This window comes from Aphelocoma coerulescens, chromosome 2 (assembly GCF_041296385.1).
Source record: "Aphelocoma coerulescens isolate FSJ_1873_10779 chromosome 2, UR_Acoe_1.0, whole genome shotgun sequence".
Taxonomy (NCBI): Eukaryota; Metazoa; Chordata; class Aves; order Passeriformes; family Corvidae; genus Aphelocoma; species Aphelocoma coerulescens.
The window spans coordinates 104,163,608-104,183,786 of NC_091015.1; the positions used below are offsets into that span (position 1 = coordinate 104,163,608).

At 38.6% G+C, this 20,179-nt stretch overlaps 1 protein-coding gene across 5 annotated transcripts in view; it reads left to right on the plus strand.

Annotated features, from left to right (window-relative positions):
- Nucleotides 1–20,179, plus strand: part of GABBR2 (gamma-aminobutyric acid type B receptor subunit 2) — a 469,815-nt gene that overhangs the window by 423,847 nt on the left and 25,789 nt on the right. For all 5 annotated transcript variants that reach the window (XM_069004222.1, XM_069004224.1, XM_069004225.1 and 2 more), the window contains 2 exons: nucleotides 5,881–5,991; nucleotides 18,573–18,797. In XM_069004222.1, the coding sequence (XP_068860323.1) occupies nucleotides 5,881–5,991; nucleotides 18,573–18,797 (336 nt within the window). The remainder of the gene's footprint in view (nucleotides 1–5,880; nucleotides 5,992–18,572; nucleotides 18,798–20,179) is intronic.

The following is a 20,179-nucleotide window of genomic DNA, read 5'->3' on the forward strand; positions in this document are numbered from 1 at the left end:
ACTCAGTCTAAACTACTACTTTGCATTTTATGTAATACAAATAAAGGAAACTGCTTGGATTAGGAGATAATATTAATAAAAATAGCAAGAAATCTCTAGGAACCTTTTGGCTCTCAAAAAACACTTTCATTTAAACAAAAATGAAACATCACAACAGGAAAATAAAACTCATTAAGTAAAGTGATGCTATGAATAATGTTGATGGGAGATTTTCTCTACAAATAAATGTATGGGCAAATTTATGATAAAAGAGTTTATAAATAGCTCTTCTGGCATTTTATCATCTTTAAATCACACTAATTTACAGTATGTATGCTGACTGATTTATGGAATTATTTGTATAAGAGGCAGATGGAGACCTAAAAAGTAGGTTTCTTTTAAATATATTGCAGGGTGATATCACTGTGTCTGTATTATCAAACATTATTGTTTTGGGATGATAGGAATCAGTGGTTATCTGATATAATTGGGGGAGGAGGGGAGGTTTCCTGTCTTTCTTCACTCCCATTCACTTGCAAATTTAAGCATGGATTCTGTATATGTAACAAGATGAGGGATGTAAAATAGCAACATCAATATCCTTTTAGTCCCCAAATGTATCAGTATTTTTTCATTGGCTTGCATTTTACATCTTCTTTGTTCTTTAGAAAACCGAATTGAGAAGTGACTGAATTAAAAAAAGGGGATATTCACGTTGGTATTCCAGCTAGTATCATTTCCTTATGTCATGTTTGCTAGCTAACCATTACTGAATTACTGTCTCATCCTAAAATACCACTTGGAATGAAGATTTTTTAGGAGTTACCATATAAACATATCTATTGATATATTTAATTGTGGGCAGAGTTTAATTGTTGAAGTATTTGTGAAGCCAGACAATGCCTAAAGTCCATTGACTTAGGTGGGGTGGTGAACTGGATTTCAGTACAACAAGAAAACGAATGAAGCAGAAAATACTCTTTAATCCCATTGGATAACCAAAAGACACCCTTTAGTTCATGTCACAGAGGCAGAGGGTCTGTATTCAGATCTGTGTAAGAAAGCTCGTGTCCTGAAACACTTCATACCTCCGCTTTCAATCATTAGAATGTTACACAAATGTCCAGAGTTTTCAATTAACATTGAAGGGAAATTAAATTGGTCACTGGATTGCAAGAATTCAGTAATAGTTTTGTGCTTTGCTGAGCTGCCCTGTGACATACAGTGTGATCTGTAATGTACCCAAACCCAAGCTCAGGTATCAACAAACAAGGTTGCCTATTATTCTAGGCTGCCTACCACATTTTTAATTGGAAGACATTCCAAATGAGCTACCCTAGCTTAGTATTACCATTCCTATTTTGCAGTAATGGAAAGTATGACTGTACAAAGCAAAAAATACATGAAACAAAAGGGATCCATTTCCTGGAAAATCTCTTTTTCATATCACAGCTGTTTTGCTCTATAAATACCTACAAATTATTAGGTAATCAAAAAGTTGACAGTGTCTGATCCTCATCTTTTCATCAGTAATTAAGAGCCTGGCTCTCAATTTCACACTGCATGCTCAAACTGTTTGAATCCTTTTGTGAAACACCTTTACAGAATTTAGAGTATAAACCAACTATAATTATCCTTAGAGTATAAACCAACTATAACCAACTATAAAAAAAAAAGTGAATTTAAGAAGTAAGAATGATCTTCTAATTTAGCAAAGTCTGTGTTTTAAGACAAGGAATCACATGAGCTCCATATGCCTGCTAAATGTGACAAATTAAAGATGCCAGAGATATCTAATTCACACTGCAAATTAGCTGTAGTATACAGTCATTATGCCAGTTCAATTGAAGCCATTTAAAGGGAAGATAAAACAGAGAGTGGGATGAGACTGACCCCCTGTGAGCTCTGCCACATAGCAGCACCACAACTCTGCAAACACAATCATCTGTTGTGCTGGCCAATGGACCTGAGGAGGACCATGAAGAAAAAGTACCTTAGGAAGGTCAAGGACTTTTGGATACTGTGTGCTAGCCCAGTCTGTTCTTCCCAGACATTTGCTGGATAAAATGCCTCACAGAACAAAGACCCTTCCTCCTTTGAAGACCTTTGTGAAGCTACAGAAGATGAATAGCAATAAAGACACAAATTAAGTCAAAGGTACATAATACAAATATCTGCCCTTTCCAGAGGGATTTTGGCTAATATAATAGCCACTAAGAAATTGTACTTATAGATAAAAAAAAAAATTTCAGATTTCTCTAATGGCTCCTGGTAGTTTTAAGCTTCACTTCTCCCTCTGGTAGTTCCCACCTGGGCTATCACTCACCTATTATGACAAGGATCTTCCAGCCCTCCCAGCAGACTGAAGAGCAAAGAAAATGAAAAAGCAACAGAACTACAGAATTGACTGATAATAGTTTAAACACACACACACTGGGGATATAAACATTCTGTTTACTGGTTTGGGTTGCTTTCTAGACCTAGTGGATCTCATGTAAAACAAGCATTTTACTGGTGATGATACACAACTCTTGTATGAAGTGAACAGACTAAACTATTTATGTTCAACTGCTGAAAGCACTCCAGAAATTGATGTCAACGTCAGAAACCTTATTAGGTTTCAGAAGAGGTAGGAAAGCTTCAGCCTAATCACAAGATAGGAGGTCTTCAGGCTTTTGAGAATGACATCTGAAGGGCATTGAGATTGTTTTCTATAAAAGGAAAGGGCAAATTTCCAGTACATATATAATCACTGGTAGCATTTATGTTGTCATCCTCTCTAAGCAATAACAAAGTGCACAAATGGTGGATGATTAGAGAGGTCAGTCAAGTGCCCCATTCAGCTGTAATTGTAGAGTTTTTGAAAATTCTTTTGACATCAGAAAATATCATATGTTTTTTTAACCCAGATTTTTGCTATGATTAGTTAATTCATACAAAATCAGTGAAGAAACAGAATGGCAAATTAAAGGCAGTAGAACAGGAATGTCATTCTGCAATAGCGATAAGTAAACAGCAAAATCAGTTCACTTTAAAATTACTGCTACGTGCCAACATTTAACCCCACATGCACAGGACCTCAGCAAATTTTTGTTTAAAATACTACTGCTTTGCAGATCTCGAAAGTCTTTTGAAGGATGTGCTTCCCCACGTACATTTTTGCTAATGCTGCAATCAGTATTCTTTCGTTTCCTGCTCTACCTAGAGCACTTCACAAGATTTTACTATCTCACAAAGAAAATCTGAACATGCTGTTTTACTTAATTAACATCAGTTTTGAACTATCATGAGTCATAAAATCTGACAATCTTCCTAATAAGGAAATGATGCTTACTCTCTAATAGTATTTGAAAAGAAGTTATGTTTTCCACTTCATCTTTTTTGTGCCTGGATCTTAAAAGAGAGGTTTTGAGTAATGAATGGACATACACTTTCCAATTTTGAAGTAAATTTTCATGAGAGAATAGCCACATAGGGAAAATAAAAATATAATGGCCACAGAACAAATAGGAGTTCTCATTTCAGTAATATTCTTCAAAATAGGGAATTATTCCAATTACTTATAGTTATTTAAAGGTGGGGGAATCCTTCAGTCCAAGTGTGATTGGAGTTTTCAATCCAGGAACAGGGAAAACAAACCACATGACGTTGTCCATCACACCAGGTGGAAGTCCACATTATTTATACACTTTCTTGTTTCAGAAAAGTGGGAAACTGGAAGAAAAGAAATACCTGGCAGGAGGGATGTGGAATTGGGGAAATGAAGAGACAGTCCTGTGCTGACTCACCAGTGAAAGGGGAAAAAAAAAAGAAAGCCTGATGACCACAGCCTTAAATTTTATGTCACTTCTGTAATTCCAGACCATGAGAGATGGAGCTATTGGCAGGCTTAGATGTAATTTGGAATTTTAGAAAAAAGGCTCTGTAGTACAGTCCTGTTGACACATCAGTTACATATACAGAGCTCTGTGCGAATGATCTGCCCGGTGAACTTTATTACATAATAGAAAAAAAATTATGTTCAACATATCAGGTTTATGTATATTTTCATGTAACTGACATGAAAGAGTGCTTTCAGTGCACCTAAATTTTAGCATTGGGCTTTTGTCGTTGATCAGGGAGAATGAGGTAGTTCAACTGATCCCCAGACAAACATTTGTAGCATCTTAAATGTTGTGATGACACTTAATGTTTGTAGTCATTTCAGTTCTTCAGCTAATGGTTGTTTGCCTGCCATCAACAACCATTAGGATGGAGTCATAAGCTCTTTGGGAGAGTTAATATTGCTGCCTTGGTTTTTATCATACTTTATTTTAGCCCAGCTTTTTTTCCAAGAGCTTTATTTTTCGTTTCAGGGTTTCTACAGGAGTTCAGGATAGGAAAAGGTTTTAAATGTTAATGTCTTGCCTACTGAAAGCTTTGCAAAGAAAGTTGTGAATACTTTCACTGTGCAGTGCATCATAGCACAAGGTTGTTTGGGTTTTCCCATTTTTTACAGAGTATGAGGTCAGGGGAAATGCCTCACATACAAAAACACCAGTGGAAGAAAGTGAACTGAAGATTATTGCTGTGCTGAAATACATAGCAGAAGTCATACATCATCAGAGACAGCAAGAATAAGCTTTAGGAAATTATTCAGATATCTTCAAAGTCTTTCCATGTACATTTCTAACTTTCAGTTGGTGAAAACATGATTTTTTTCTTATATAATGATCACTGTACTTATGTTTGAAACATTTAACATGTATTACTCATCAAAAAGGAAAATTGAAAAGCCCACTGGGACAACCAGGTACAGAAAGCTGTGTTTGGGTTGATCTCAGTTAGGCTGAAGTTCAAATCCAGTCTTTCAAAGTAGAAAGGAAAAGTAGCTTTCAGTATTTCAGCATTTTTTGTAAACACAACAGACTGTAGGTACATGCATCTCAGGATAGCCAGCAGGAGTGTTCTGCAGTATGTAACTAAAACAAGTCCTCCAAGAATCACGTACAAGAAGATCCTTGTGTTCTTGTACAATGTGCATCATTAACAAGCAGTTTAGCCTTTTGCCCAGACCCTAATATCTATTCTAATTGTGTACAGCATAGTAGCTAGTAACCCTCTGCTCTGTGTGTCAGCTGTTCCTTCCTCTGTTCATAAAAAAAAAAAATGTGAGGAGGGCAAGGGGTGGTTCTTGCAGGTTTCTCTGAGTCTCTGTTATTGCTCCTCCTTCATACAAACAGTTCTGATAGTCTCCAAGTCCTCTTGATTCTGCAATATTATACAATCTCCTTTTCAAATAAATGGAAAGCTACAAAGCTTCCAGCAGTATTTCATTTTGCACAGGCAATCACTGGATCTAAAAGACTTTCTTTTTTCCATATTTTTGATGATTTATAGTCTCTCCTAAGCTACTGGTGTAGTTTCCATAGTAAATGGTCTTTAATTTAGCTCATGGTTATCAATGAAAAACCACCTGAAAGATGGCAATGTTTCATACACTGTTTATCAGCCATTTGCCAGTGACACAAGAACCACAGGTGAAAGGAAAGAGGAATTTAAATACATTATTTTTCATGCCTGTGCTTTCAAGCTGTTTGCCTTGTTGGAAAATTCTATGTCCTAAAGCTGAAAAATATGACAGACAATGTTCAATACAGAATGACATCAGACATTTTCTTTCAGGTTTGCAGTAGATGTGACCTCACCAGGTAGTAGCTATCATGCAGCTGTTTCCTCAGATCCTTGCTTTTCACTGTATTTCTCTGCAGGTTCATGGGTCCGCTCTCATCACAAGTTACTTTAAAGTTGTCCACTCTGTATTCTGCACATCCTCAATTAACTGAAAATATATCTAAGTACCACTGAGGTGCAAATGCAAAGGAAATCTGAGTCCAACTATTCCACCTTTTCATTTTGCAGCCGGACCCTGCGGGCAGAGACATCTCCATCCGACCAATCTTGGAGCACTGCGAAAACACCCACATGACCATTTGGCTTGGGATCGTCTACGCTTATAAAGGGCTGCTGATGGTAAGCACAGCTTCTTCTGCACAGCACTGACTTCAAGCTGCTATTTACTGATAGGCATCAACTGAATTTTATTTGCTTTCCTGGTGGCTGGGAGTCAGTTAAAATGGCCTTGAGTACAACTTTTATAATCAGATCTGTTTTAAAGTTCATTAGACAATAATATGTGGATATATGCATTTGTAAAATCAATAAGACATTACTAGCACTTAAGCTGAGTATTATAGGTATACCACAAACCAAGAAATTTAGTAGTGAAAAGATGGGTCTACAAATGAGACAGCTTTGTAAATAAGGAAGTCAAATCCTCTGAATTCCTATAGGTTCTCCAAAAAGGTAGATTTAGATTGTTCAAGGTGTTCGCCTCTTAGTTGCAAATGTCCTTGAGAAATAGCCACAAAATGCAAGATTAATTTGGGGCCTGAATCAAAAGAACCCTTTTGTCACTGGGGCCCATCTCCATAAAAAGATTTAGTTACTAAAACAGACCTCAGGAATGAGGAACCCTGAGGCTTGATAGTTTAAAAAAAGAAAAAGAAACTGTGACTATTAGTGATTAAAAGCTCCAGAGCCTGAAGGTTTTGAAAACATCTGATTTTAACAGCACTGACCAGCAGAACACCTATCTTGAGTTGAGCCCCATCTGGATCCTAAGCCTGATAGACATTAGTCTACAGTGCCTGAAGGGGTCAATCTGTTCTGTGCATTTGGAGCATGCTGGTTCATTAGGACACCGGGAAAGATGGGGTCAGCTGCTTCCACTTGGTGTGGTTGGTGCTGCTGCCCAGAGGGGGCTGCTCGTGCCAGGAGTCCTCTTCTTCCCTCTCCCCTGCGAATGACTGCTCTGATGAGTCCTGCTGCGTTTCACGCTGCTTTCTTCAGGCTGAAAAGTGTTTAAAGAGAGATAGGGGGGTTTGTTTCTTTAAATTCTAAACAGTTGCTTTGTGGTCAGACCACTCTGCTGGGGTGAGCCTTCAAGCATGAAGGCACTAGCATCAAGTGTCTCCAGGTCCCAGGTGAGAGCTCAGATCCTCGAGCTACTAGCCAAAAGGAAGCCTTCTCAGGGGAAAGGGAAAGGGAAAGGGAAAGGGAAAGGGAAAGGGAAAGGGAAAGGGAAAGGGAAAGGGAAAGGGAAAGGGAAAGGGAAAGGGAAAGGGAAAGGGAAAGGGAAAGGGTGCAGATGACTCTTTTTCAGACAGAGAATGTCCAAGCAGGCTGTGAAATTAGGACCTAGGACATACTTGCTCCCTCCAAAGGGATCAGGAATCAGGAGGGATTCCACACCTCAGCATGTCTGACTGGTCAGCTCTGGGTGGCTCTGGGTGCACATTAACCTTGGCATGTAGTGCAGCATTGAGGGATTTGTGTCCTGAAGGATGCTGCAAGTTGGGAGCCATGACATTGACCAGCACTGGGGCCACAGTAGGATTCAAACAAATGGTAGGGTTTCTTTGGTTTTTTAAATAACTTCATCAATGTTTTCAGTAAAAATATTTTAAATATACATTCTCAGGGAACTTTCTTTAAAGTTTCAAGTTTGAGTGGTGTTAGACAGTAGTCAGACTGTTTTGGTTCTCACTAGCCCTTTGCTGTATATTGGTTTGTCAGCATGTATGTTGGACTATGTGTATATGTGAATATATGCACACGTAAAGCACCCAATTCACTATTGAATTTCTTGGTTTGTGGCATATCTATAATATTCAGCTTAAGTGGTACTAATGTCTTATTTATTTTATGTATGCTATTACTCACTAATTTCAGACACACAGCTTTTCATAACCACCAGTGAAATACACACTTTTTATTACTCCAGTGCCCTCTTAACACACAAATCGCTACATATTAAAAAGGAAGATACTCATCTGAATCATTCAAATAATTGCTGTGATGAGTGAATGAGTGATATGAGGACAACAGAATTGATGCATTTTATCTCATCACCAAAAACATTCTGTACACCACACATACTTTGCCTTCAGAACAAAAACCAGAACCTCTCATGTTACTGTATCATTTTATAAAGGTTTAGCTATACAAAATTCTGGGATTTGTAATAATAAAACATAGATCTAATTTAACATGCTATATACTAAAGATCTAATATTGCTTATTATAGTACAATGCAATATTTAAGGTAAAATGGCTTTACTCAGGCCAAAATTGTTTACTGTGACCTCCTTTCTCAAAATAGGAATACAAAAAATGGGGTTAACCTAAAAAAGTTCTTTTCTTTTTTGTCTTGAAGTAAAAGCAATACTGTCCATTCTGATGTCTTAAATGAACTGATGCAGTGAAAAAATCACTCAGGGTAGGGCAGAGCACAGAAGGGAAGGCAAGGTATGGCAAAATAAGAGAAGGCATTACATGACAGGAGACACTGGTTCCCTCTACATTAAAGTAAGCAAACTCTAAAAATCACATTCACAATTCTTCAATTGCCTCTGAAGGGATGTGAGGAAATTCTTACTTACTGCATGAAGGCTTCTCAGTTATTAGATTCAGATTCCTCAGGACTGGTGACTAGAGAATAACAGGAAAATGACCATCCTACATTTTGCCTTTACCACTTTATTAATCATCTTAATGACCAGTGTATTAGTCTTCTCCAGTTGCTCCATACTTAGAGGATTCAGTGTTTTCTCCCTTCTCAAGTTCAGCTCCTAAAAGGCTGCAGACAAGTTCAAGGTCTGTCTGTGTACATGTTGACCATCACAGAATAACAGAATCAGTTAGGCTGAAAAAGACTTCTGAGATTGAGAATATTCTATGCCTGAGCACCATTACGTCAACTGGATCAGTTGCACCTCAACTAGTCAGTTGCAGTATTTTGATTTTTGATGAGGCACACATTGAAAAGCACCTTTATTTCATATATTCCAAAGGATGGCAGAAAACACACCATCTTCAACTTGCTGGTGATGTGTTATTAGGGAGTGCACTAACATCTTTCTGAGGGGTATGAATTATTTCTCTCATCTCAGCCAGAACAATACCAGACTGGACTCTTAGAATGCTTTGCTTATTAGTCACACACACATTAGTCTTGTCTACTGTTTGATCCCTCTCTTCCTGATAATGCTTTAAGTTAACATGAGACTCAAGGTGTACATATGTTGGAAGTTTCATTGTGTCCCTGACACCTGTTATTCAGCTACTGAGAAACAGGCTTTTGAGGCAAAACCATATTTTGAGCTTGACTGTTGCTCTCTTTATGAAATTCTACTTTTGCCCTGTGTTAATTGAGGGGGATTTAATCCATATCCAATAATATTGACCACTTCCCATACACCATTTTTAACAGATCAGCCTTAGCTAAGAATGCCAAGAATGCCAAGAATGAAAATATCAGTATGGTTATCAGTATCTCATGACTGAGATAGAAAAAAAAAAAAAGCACATGCACCATGTGACTTGATAAAAATCTCTAAGAATAAGAAATTTATTTTCTTCTAATGATTCATATTCCAGCATTCCACTATAGTTGATATACTGCACAACACAATTCTGTAATTGATTTATGAAGCCAAAGAAAACATTACTTCAACTAATACATATCCTTGGGATAATGTTCAATATTTATTTCAAGACTGAAAGAATCCTCTGCTTCCTAAGGCTCTCTAATTGCTAAGCTGAATTTGTCTTATTCCAAACCTGGAACTTTGTTGGCTCTTGCTTATATGTTATCCCTCTTTCTCTAAAATGGCCTGATGTCTTTATTTCTAGGCAAATTTTCTTGCATTTGGCCAAAGTCCTGTGATTTTTCTAAAAATCTTGCTGTGAGTTGTCTACCATTCTTCCCCTTTGTTTCCTCTGCATCATTTTCAGTCATGTTATTATAGTCTCCTCCAACTCCATGTACATGTATGGGACAGCTTAAGTTAGAATTTTTTAAAAAACTATCCTTTTTTTTAAGTAGCTTCTCTTTAATAGCTATATGTTGAGATTTATCACGTAGATTTCCATCAGTTTAAATTTGTTTTATTGCTTTTATAGCATTCAGTATTTAAATAATGATACTGTGCAGTATTAAACACTACTGAGAAATCTACGTAATCTGCATGAATGTAATTGCCTTTATTCAGTCTTGCAAAATAATAGCATGTTGAATTATATTGCTATCCATTTTTTTTTTGTTGTTCCCCACTTACTGGATGAGTTCATGTGTCAGCCATTTCATTAATTTGCTTAGGAGAGAAATTACAGTAATAGCTCTGTAATCACTGGGGGTGTTCCACTTTCTCTTTTCCCATATGGCCTCTTTGTATCTTAAGTGAAGCTTTGCCAGAATTCCAATAACTATCAACAAATATCAAAAAATATTTGATATATATAAATATCAAATTAAATCCAGCAGTCCAGACAACTTCTAAATCAATTCTTAAAACTCCTGCATGTAAATTACAGGATCTCTGTGATTAAAACAGCTTGCCTTGACAGAGTTTTCAAGAGGTCTCTTACTTCTGGAATAAGCTGCACTTCACTGTTTTGGCAAGATGTGAATGGACTGTTCCATCTCTATGTAAATATAGGGCAAAATCCCTTGTTAAGCATATCTTATAGTGCACCATTGCTATTGAATTTGTCATCCTCCAAGGAATGAATCCTTATTACGATTCATTTTTCTCAACTTACATTTTTATAAATCCTTATGAATTCTGTTAATGCTGCTAGCCATTCATTTACTACCATACATTTAACTTACCTTTCCTCTATCTCTATTTTAGATCTTTAATTCATAATCATTGTTATGAATTTCCTCTTTTTAATTTTTGTTACATTCTGTCTAGTCTTTGGCCATTTTACTGCCTGTTTATTTTACATTCCACAACAACCAAAATAATTTTTAAGGTAAGAATAGCTTTTTTACACATGTGAAGCTTAGGACAGATCATTTACAGCACATACCCAAACATCTTTCAGTTGCTGTTTGTAAATATCCCTGTTGCTTCCCCGTCCCCCTTCTCCGGTGGTTTCCTTCGCTTTGTTGGCTAATTCATAACCATTACTTTTCCTTTTTTTTTTATGCACTTGGGAGTAGATTTTCAAAAAAGGAGTTAGGTACCATGGTTTAGAGCTTGAGTTCCAGTCATGGCCAGAAGCCCACTCTTCAGTCAGGACTTTGTGCTCTTGCCCCTACAGGCAGGAGGGGAAGCAGATGCTTGTTGTGTGACAACCAGTCACCAGTTAGCAAATATCCAGCAGAAAATTTGGTCACTGACAGCATTTAGGTACCTACAGATGGTTCTGAGGGATGGTCTGGCTGTCCTTGCTGGATGTTGGATGTAGCTTCTCACTGCTGCTTCAGGTGCTTAAGCCCTCTGTGTGTGTTGAGCCCAGGAGCTGCATATGAACCGTACAGCTGTGGTGTGCAACATGTGCTACTCCTTTTATTATTTTACTATTATTTTATATTTACTCAATGAAGGATGTAAAGAATTTTTTTTTTTGTTTTTTTTTGTCACTGAGGAAAGGGAAGCAGTGGAGCAGTCACCCAGAGAGTCTGACCAGCTTTTGTCCTAAAAAGGTTACAAAACCAGACTGGATAAAATTATGAACAATCTGGACTGAACTCACATCTGAGCCTGCTTTTTGAGCAGGAGGTTGCACTACATTATTTCCTCAAGTCCCTCCCAATTATCTTATGAGACTATATCAACCATATTATTAATTAATTCATTTATCAAATTAATCAATTTGACGTGTAGAAAAAATGAATAGTTTTCAGATTATGTTAAAATTCCCAATTGTTTTCTGATAATACCTTTGATTTTTAACACATATACTTGCATTCTTTCCTAATTCCCTTCATGATCAAAAAGAGTACTCAGAAGAAGGAACTGCCTCCTTGTCAATTAACTTGCATGATTCCAACTCATATATATGGTGGGTTTAGCACCAACCCATCTGTCTCATCTTGCAGTGATCAGAGAGGAAGGTAGTTAAGTTTTGCAGTGGGGGAAAGTAGTTTATAGTGGTACCAGATATTTATTATATCTTTAATAAAACATGGACAGTATTTTAGCATCCAAAACCACATTTCCATATGGTTTTGTTGGATAAATTTTTCCCTAATATGACCATAAGGAAACTTCAAATATATTTTTGAAATGTTGCAAATAGTGCAGTATTCCCTTACATGTCTCTTGGCATCAATTTTGCACAGCAGAAATAGATTTAAACTGTAGCACACACTGGTTTTTAGCAGAGGTGCTTCACCTCTTTACAGAGCTGTGATTGTGGTAATCTTATGCCAGAGACAATATAACACAATTCCAAATGGATATTTGCTAATGACCAGTTGTGTATTTGTTTAAACTTAGTTACTAGAATGTGTTTCATGACTAAGCAGAATTTTCAGGGAAAAAAGTCAAATATAGTCTCAATGGAAAGAGGGGAACATATTTTATTGACCTGTTGATTTGGGAGGCTGGAGTATAAAGTGAAATCTGGGCGCCTGTTAGTGTTTGTAGCTTTGTGCCGCTGCCTTTCTGTCTTGCATGGGGAATAAAGGATTTTGCCAAGAAGAAAGTCCTTCAGCTGAGTAGTTGAATATCATATCTTGCAATTAAAAATAATATTTAGCTCTCGTCCTAATGCTCAATAGAAATACTAAGCTTCCAGAGCAGCTCTGTGAAATTGAACTAAATACACAGCTGACTCAGATCAGGGGAGTGAGCAATGGTTTAACATCAGATTGTACTGACTCTGAAGGTAAGAAACCTACAAGGGCAAAGTTTGTCTTTCAGTTTTCTAACTTTACTTATTGTACTGCTAATTTTAAAAAAAAGTCACTTTTATATGCATCTTCCTGAAAGCTGCTCAATATTTTTACTGCACAATTCTCCAGTGAAAAAATGAAAACCAAAAATCCCTTTTTTTTTTTAAAGTTCTGAGAAACCTCATTGAAAAATATCTGCAGCCATTTCACTGAAATAAAAATGTGCCTATGTCTGTGATGATCTGGATTTAATGAATGAACCCGAGTAGACAACACACAAGTCAAGCCTCACAGGTACTCCAGGCTGAAAGGTCTTTACAGGCCAGAGTCCAGGACTGCCTTGGTTTAAGGTGGCCAGGAGGGGAAATCTCACACTAATCTAGCTAGAAAAAAACAAAACCAAAACAAACAAAAATCTCCCAATGTTAAATCTTTAAAGAAAAGGCTTCATTTTATTCTTTTATTTGGCAGAGCAGGGCTACAATCCACAAGTGAGCAGGGTCAGTGCTACTACAATACAGCAACTAGCTGCAAAGCTGCAGCCTGGTCCAATACATAATCTTTCCAAAACCATATTCCCTAGTTATTGGCAAGCATGACTTCTGACAAGATTGGAGATTTTTCCTCTGGTATTTCTTTGCTCTTCTCAGATATCTTCAGTATAAGTTTCTTTATCTTTCTTTCCTAATACTGTTCCTAACCTAAGCTGACATGACTTTGAAATGAAGCATATAAAAAATGGTTTAAGGGCAGTACAATAGAGGTGAATAAATAATTTCCTTCACTGTCATGTGACAGTCTGTGCAATCCAATAGCAAATTAGGCACTTGGTTTTATCTATTTATGTTGTGGATCTAAGAAATTGTTACTGTGTTTAGCAGTAATTCTCATGAACAAGATTTAAAATTAACTAGCTGGTAGAGTTTTTAAAAAAAGTGTTAAATGTTTTCCAATACTTCAGCTACAAACAGCTATCAAAATTTGGTCAGTATAAGTTTCTTTAAAATTAAAATTTGCCTGTAAAACTCTGTAAACACAAGTATTATATTCTCCATACACCTGTTAGGCTTCTAACATTATAATACAGATTTCTCCTAGTGACCACTATTCTATCTTTTATCACAGTGATACAATCCTGTTGTCTTCAGATACTGTTTTCCCCAAATGTATGCAGTGGTTTTCTCACAGCCTTTTTGGGTGCACTGACAACACAACCTAAACCTACCATACCAACAGTTGCAGGGGTAATACTCTAAATCAGTGTCAAATGGAAGCTGCCTACCCTCAAACAAAAGGCGAAACAAACCAACCCTGTCTGTACAGCTGCCCACACCTTCTGAGAAAATCCAAACCAATATTTTATGGCACTTTATACATCAAGAAGATGTGTGTATTTATTAGACCACCAAAATTGAAGAAGGCTTTACGTTCATGACTAACAGTGTAGGAACTATACTGCAGTTCCTAGCTGCATTCACAGTGTCATTGGTTGAGATCCAAAAAGGACTAAAATTAGTCCATTAGACTTAATAGTAAGCTGATGTGTCCTTAAATTTTATACAAGTTTTTCCTATAGGAAAACATGTAGCCCTGAGTTATTTGGAGATGTGTGGGGTCCATCAGAAGCCTCGGGATGGGAATTGTAACTGCCAGCAAGGAGCTGCCTAAGTGAGCTGGTATAAAACAGTGGGGACAGATGTGTCCTACACCTCTCCAAATCCAGCACATTAGCACTGCTAAGAGCTGCCTGCCTCCATCCCAATGCGTATTCATGCATGCCTTCTCTAAAGACAGGTTAATCAAAATTCTCAGCAGAGATCAGAACTAACATTCCATGCAAGTGCCCAATTAATTAAGTCACTTTCTCATTACATAAAATTCGACAGCTCTGAAAGAAGTTTGGGAGCTCCTTCTGGAGCAAGGCTACGCTCTGGGGTTAGAGAGCACATCTCAGGCAAAACTTAGAATTGTGCTGTGTCCTCCAAACATGAAGCTCCACAATGGTCATCACCAGCATCAATGTCTTGAATGAAGATGGCTGCTGCTGTAGTCTGTGTGGGGCCCAAGCCAGTAGACAGTCTGAGAAGCCTTTACCAGCTTGAGCCCTGGAGGAGGAGAGACAGCTGCATTGCAAATCCCGGCAGGCAGTCTTAAATATCAAATAGTCCTTAAATTCCACAGCAGTCTCCAGAATTAGGGGCCCCCAAGCATAATTTGAAATGTAATTTTCTTATCTGGGGAAGATGAATGTTTAAAGTTTAGGTACCAGGAGTAAAGAGGAGCTGAACTAGGTACTATGAGTCTGTGTTTTTAACTGTAGCTCCCAAGTTTCATATTCGAAAGTTGTCAAGGAATCACAGAAATCTGGACCCTTCACTAGCAATATCTGCATCCTATTCCTCAACTGAGCCGTTTTACAGGATTTTACCAAGGGATTTACAGAATTTTTACTGTCATAAAACTGAATCTTTCATGTGTGCATATTGTCTGAGCCTCAGGAAGGAGGAAAATAAGAAGGGCAGATGGAGGGAAAGCAAAGCATCGTGTTCCCTCAGGAAGGCTTTATCTCAGAGGAGAAACCTTACCAACCCCATGGAGCCCTGCAGGCATCTGTACCAGGCAAACAAGGAGCACCTCTGCAATCACCACTGCACTGGCAGCAGGATGCAGAAAACTCTCAGCTTTTATCCATGTTTGAGTCTCAAAGATGAGCTGTGACTTCTAGAAAAGGAGATCTCTCTTCCTGAGGCAAGCATTTTACCCCAAATGCTAACAAAAATTAAAAACAATGCTCTCAGATTTACAGTGCTTAATTCTGGGGAAACCCACTTGCTGCAAGAGTCTCTCCCTTTCTTTAGTTATCATATAAATAAATACATATCTTCCTTTCATCTGAAAGATATTTAACAGTTTCTCATGCTGTTCTCAATTATAAATGAGAGTGGGCCAAACCGTAACCACCACAACACTCCAAACGATCTTTTTTCCATTATAATTGATATTTTAGATCATTTTATAACCACCTCAGCTATAAATTCATCCCCATTATTTGTAATAAGTGCTCATGTAAGTATGTTGGCTGTATTCCCAGAATAATGCTTTTGGAATGGAATCTGTTCATACTGGGGGAAGTGGACGAGAGTGAGGGATGACCTACAACCCTAAAAATCTCATTAATAATTAACCATAGTGGGAGAAGATAGAAATCTTCTCCGTCATTAATCAGGGTCTCATCCCTTTAAAAATGCGATGTAGAAATACAGACAAGGATTCCTTCTACCCCTCAAAACAGCTCGGCCCGGACCAGCCTGTTTGTCAGTTCATGGGCTGGCAAAATGTAAATTTCCAGCAGAACTGAGCTGTGCAGCACCAAGAGTGCAGGGAGTGGACAACAGGCAACCCCTGAGATGATGGGGTGTCTGGGAGGAACAGGTGTGTGCTCTGAAAAAAGGTACCACCACTGTATGTCCCCCCAACACGCAGGTGAATATAGTGACAGTTTGCTTCTGCTGAGCCTGTAATGGAGTCTGTACATTCCTGCTCTGCCTGTGCACATGCCAGACCCAACAGCAAAGGAGTGCTGCCTGCACCCTTCCCCATTGGAGGTACTGCCTTGTTTAGCAGAAGGGCTCTGAAAATGTATCAGAGGATGAGCTGTTGCTCTGGCACAAAGCCTGATAATGGGCTCACACACCTCGGCTGCCCTCCCTGAATGGCCAAGACCCCTTGCTGACCCAGGCAGCTGTCTACAGACCCCGTAAGAGCATCCCCTTGCCGTGCTCTGCCTGCAGCAGCCACTACTGCTCTTCCTGCAAATCTTAGGCTGCTGGGAAGGTGAGGAGAAGAGGCAATGGGCCAGAATGAGGTGTGGGCTCTAGTCCTACTAAAGGAGGTGGGTTAAACTGAAGAGGCAGGACTCTAACAATGAGGCAATGGAGTGCCCTAGGAGAGGACCATCTCCTGAAGTAGTGTGTAGAGAGGTAAGGTGGGAATGTTGCTGAAAAGGACTTGGGTAAGGATTGCCAGGGCAGCTACTGCTGCTGTTGCTGGGAAGGGCCACCTGTGTCAGTGTATCTTGACAGGGATTGCAGCAGTGATGGCAGCACTGGAAAGTGGGTGAGCAAGTGATTCTACATCCCGTGCCTGGACTGGGCAGCCCCTGCAGCCTGCCACACTCCATGGGCTGAGAGTAGATGCCTAATCTGCCAAAGCCTCCCAGCCAGCGCTGCCCATGAACATGTGGCAGGGTGACATATGTGCTGCAGGCAAGAGAATTAAATAAGCCAGCACACAAGCTCAGGGAGGACAGGGCTGGCAGTTCAGCAGCAAGTCCTGACTGGATGTGCCTGGGTGAGTAGGTAGGTGGCTGCAGCCTGCAAGTGCCTGTGGGAGTGCAAAATAGCTGAGTCACGAGTGGTTGGCTTTGTTGCCATTGTTATTTGAAATAAAAACTAAGCAAATAATCAAGGAAATTTGCAGTTACTGGTGTCCAGGTGTTACTACAGCTGAAACCCAAGTTTGTAGAGCAAACATCACTCTGTCACTTGCCTGCTCTCTTTTGTTTGTCTGGCAGCCAAACACTGTTCTTCTAGTCCAGGTTATTTGCCATGGAAAAAAAAAAAAAACAGAAAAATAGAAGGTAAATTATACTAGACAACTGCAATTAATCCCCCAAATGGCATCACCACTGACCTCCAATTTCCTGGATTGCACATGAATTGATGTTACATGAAAGAGAATATTATCTTCATGATATGGCAGTGGACAAATGTGATGGTCTGGGAGGAAGGCTACTAAGGTCAGTGGGAATGCACCTTTGCTCTTTCTCCTTCTTGTCTGTCCCTGAATTGTGATCAGAAAAAAAGCTAGAAAACATAGAAACCATGCCTTGGACCTTAGTGATAGTTCTTCTCTCTGTCTTTTCCTTCCATCCAATACCATCTGCTCTCTGTCATGCTTCCCAAGGCACCATACAATCCTACCGGGCTTTGCCTAGACTGTAGGCTGGGTTACCTATTTACAACATTTTGAGTTCATTTAGGGTTTTACTGCATTGTCAGGACTTCTCTGAGGAATGCAAGAGGAAGAAAATAATTGTTTGCAGCAGTTCACGTTGCAGAAAAATCTAATTAAATTTCGAGGGATGGAGATGGCTTCCTTCCACTAAAGGCTTTCCCCTGCTGAATTGCAAAAGCATCTTGCAAATAACAAAGGGGCTAAAACTTAAAAATACACCGAAGGAAAAAAGCAAACAAAAAATTGCCACAAGAATGTTTTATGCCAGAAATCATTAGACAACTGCAATTGAAAGGCCATTACCAACTCCCACTATAATAAAAGACATTATAATTGTAATCTGAACAACTCGGGTGACACTTTCTGCATTGTATATTTATCTCTCATGGGACACATCTTGGCACTGCTGCTTATTAATGTAGGTGATAATCATGTAATGAATGGCTGGATTGATAAGAGTATATTGAGAACAGCTGCTAAAAATAGCTAAAAGAACAATGCACATTATGTCTTTACTGGAATCCTTGAAAAGAAACAGAAGGACTGTCTTTAAAATCATTAAAAATATAAAATAAAGATAACCATACCATTTAGAGAAATTTGTTTCAATCAGGACTAATTTTAAGTTTCACATTTTTCTTGTTAGAGTGGGAACCTGTCCTAGTGAGCAAAACAAATCCCACAGGTAATTAGATATTAAGCAAAAGGTAGGTGTATATCTCTGAATTGTAAGATCACCCATATTTGTCAAGTTGGAAAACACATCTGTTTTAAACAAGTGCTTTTTCTGGATGACAGCCAATTCCTCTTATAATTATCATGTTTTCTCCTTCTTATACCGTTTCAGTTATTCGGGTGTTTCCTTGCCTGGGAGACACGGAATGTCAGCATTCCTGCTTTGAATGACAGCAAGTATATCGGAATGAGTGTGTACAACGTGGGGATCATGTGCATTATTGGTGCTGCTGTTTCATTCCTTACTCGGGACCAACCCAATGTGCAGTTCTGCATCGTTGCTTTAGTCATAATATTCTGCAGCACCATTACTCTCTGCCTTGTGTTTGTACCTAAGGTAGGTGAATTTGTTTTGCATGAATCTGGATTTCTTTCCTGCTGTTTTGTAATTATGATGTAATATGTAGGTGTTTATCACCTTTTCAAGTTCAGGAGATGTGTATGAATTTTTAACCAAGCCCATCTATAAACTCTTGTCTCCGGACCCTGAAGGAGAAACAAATCTTCATGACATTTTGGAGAAAGTGTGAATACATCAGCTTCTAATGTCTATATTTTTACTGAAATTGTGACTGGGGAAACAAAAGTTGTTTTCTGTAGTTTCAATGGAATAGTCTCTCTTTCCAGCTTTCAGGAAATTTTTGGAAAGAGTGGGAATATAAGTGGAGATTCAGGGGAACAGGTCCTGTTGTCTACTCTGCCACATTTTGTCTTTTCTCTCTTCTCTTTGGTGACCATTTACCAAAGGAAAATGACATAATGCTGTCCCTGGGGAGTTTTAGGTTGGATACTAGGAAAAGGTTCTTCACCCAGAGGGTAGTTGGGCACTGGAAAGGGATACCCAGGGAAGTGGTCACAGCACCAGCCTGACAAGAGTTCAAGAAGCATTTGGACAATGTTCTCAGGCACTCTGTGTGACTCTTGGGGTGTTCCTGTGCAGGGCCAGGAGCTGGACTTCAATGATCCCAGTGGGTCCCTCCCCAGAATATTCTAAGATTCTTACATACCCTAAGCAAGATAATCAAGATCTCTGTTACTATACCTACAAAATAGTAAGATCTTTTTAGTTCACTAGCATGATATGAGATCAATTGCATTGAAATCTCTAAGTATTCGTTTATGGTGGTACAATAGGCTTTGTCAACACCTCAGAGGAAAACTGTATGTATGCTGCAAATGCTGACACTGAAGTTATATTTATTAATGGGTATATTAAAGGACTAAGTGAGGCACAGACTGGGAGGCACATGCTTTCATTTCCTTTTGCTCTTTTGGGTTCCGAGGACAGGTTCATTGTGCCTTGTTGGAAGAATTGAGAAGATACTTACCTGCAGAAGGGTGGAACTTGATCAATTCCCTTGTAGAGTTAGGCTTTAGACATGAATAGAACAGATCTTGAATGAAGGGAAAACTGATTTTTACATAAGCTTACTTTAGCACAGCCTCAAATACTAGGGAATGCATTTGATGTTTTGAAGTAAAATGTTCAATTGTATTCATTTTAAGTGGCTTGTGTAAACATAGCTTATTACCCCAAATTAGATGCATATGCAGTTGGATGTCTGAAACATTTGCAAGGCAAAATGTAGGTCTTTTTGCCTCTCAAATCTGTTTTTAGATTTTTCAAGTGAGTATTTATAAGAAGTTTGTGGCTCTTTATTGGACCATATTCAATCAATGTATTGAGCAAATTTTAGTCAGTAGATTCTGGTGCTTAGG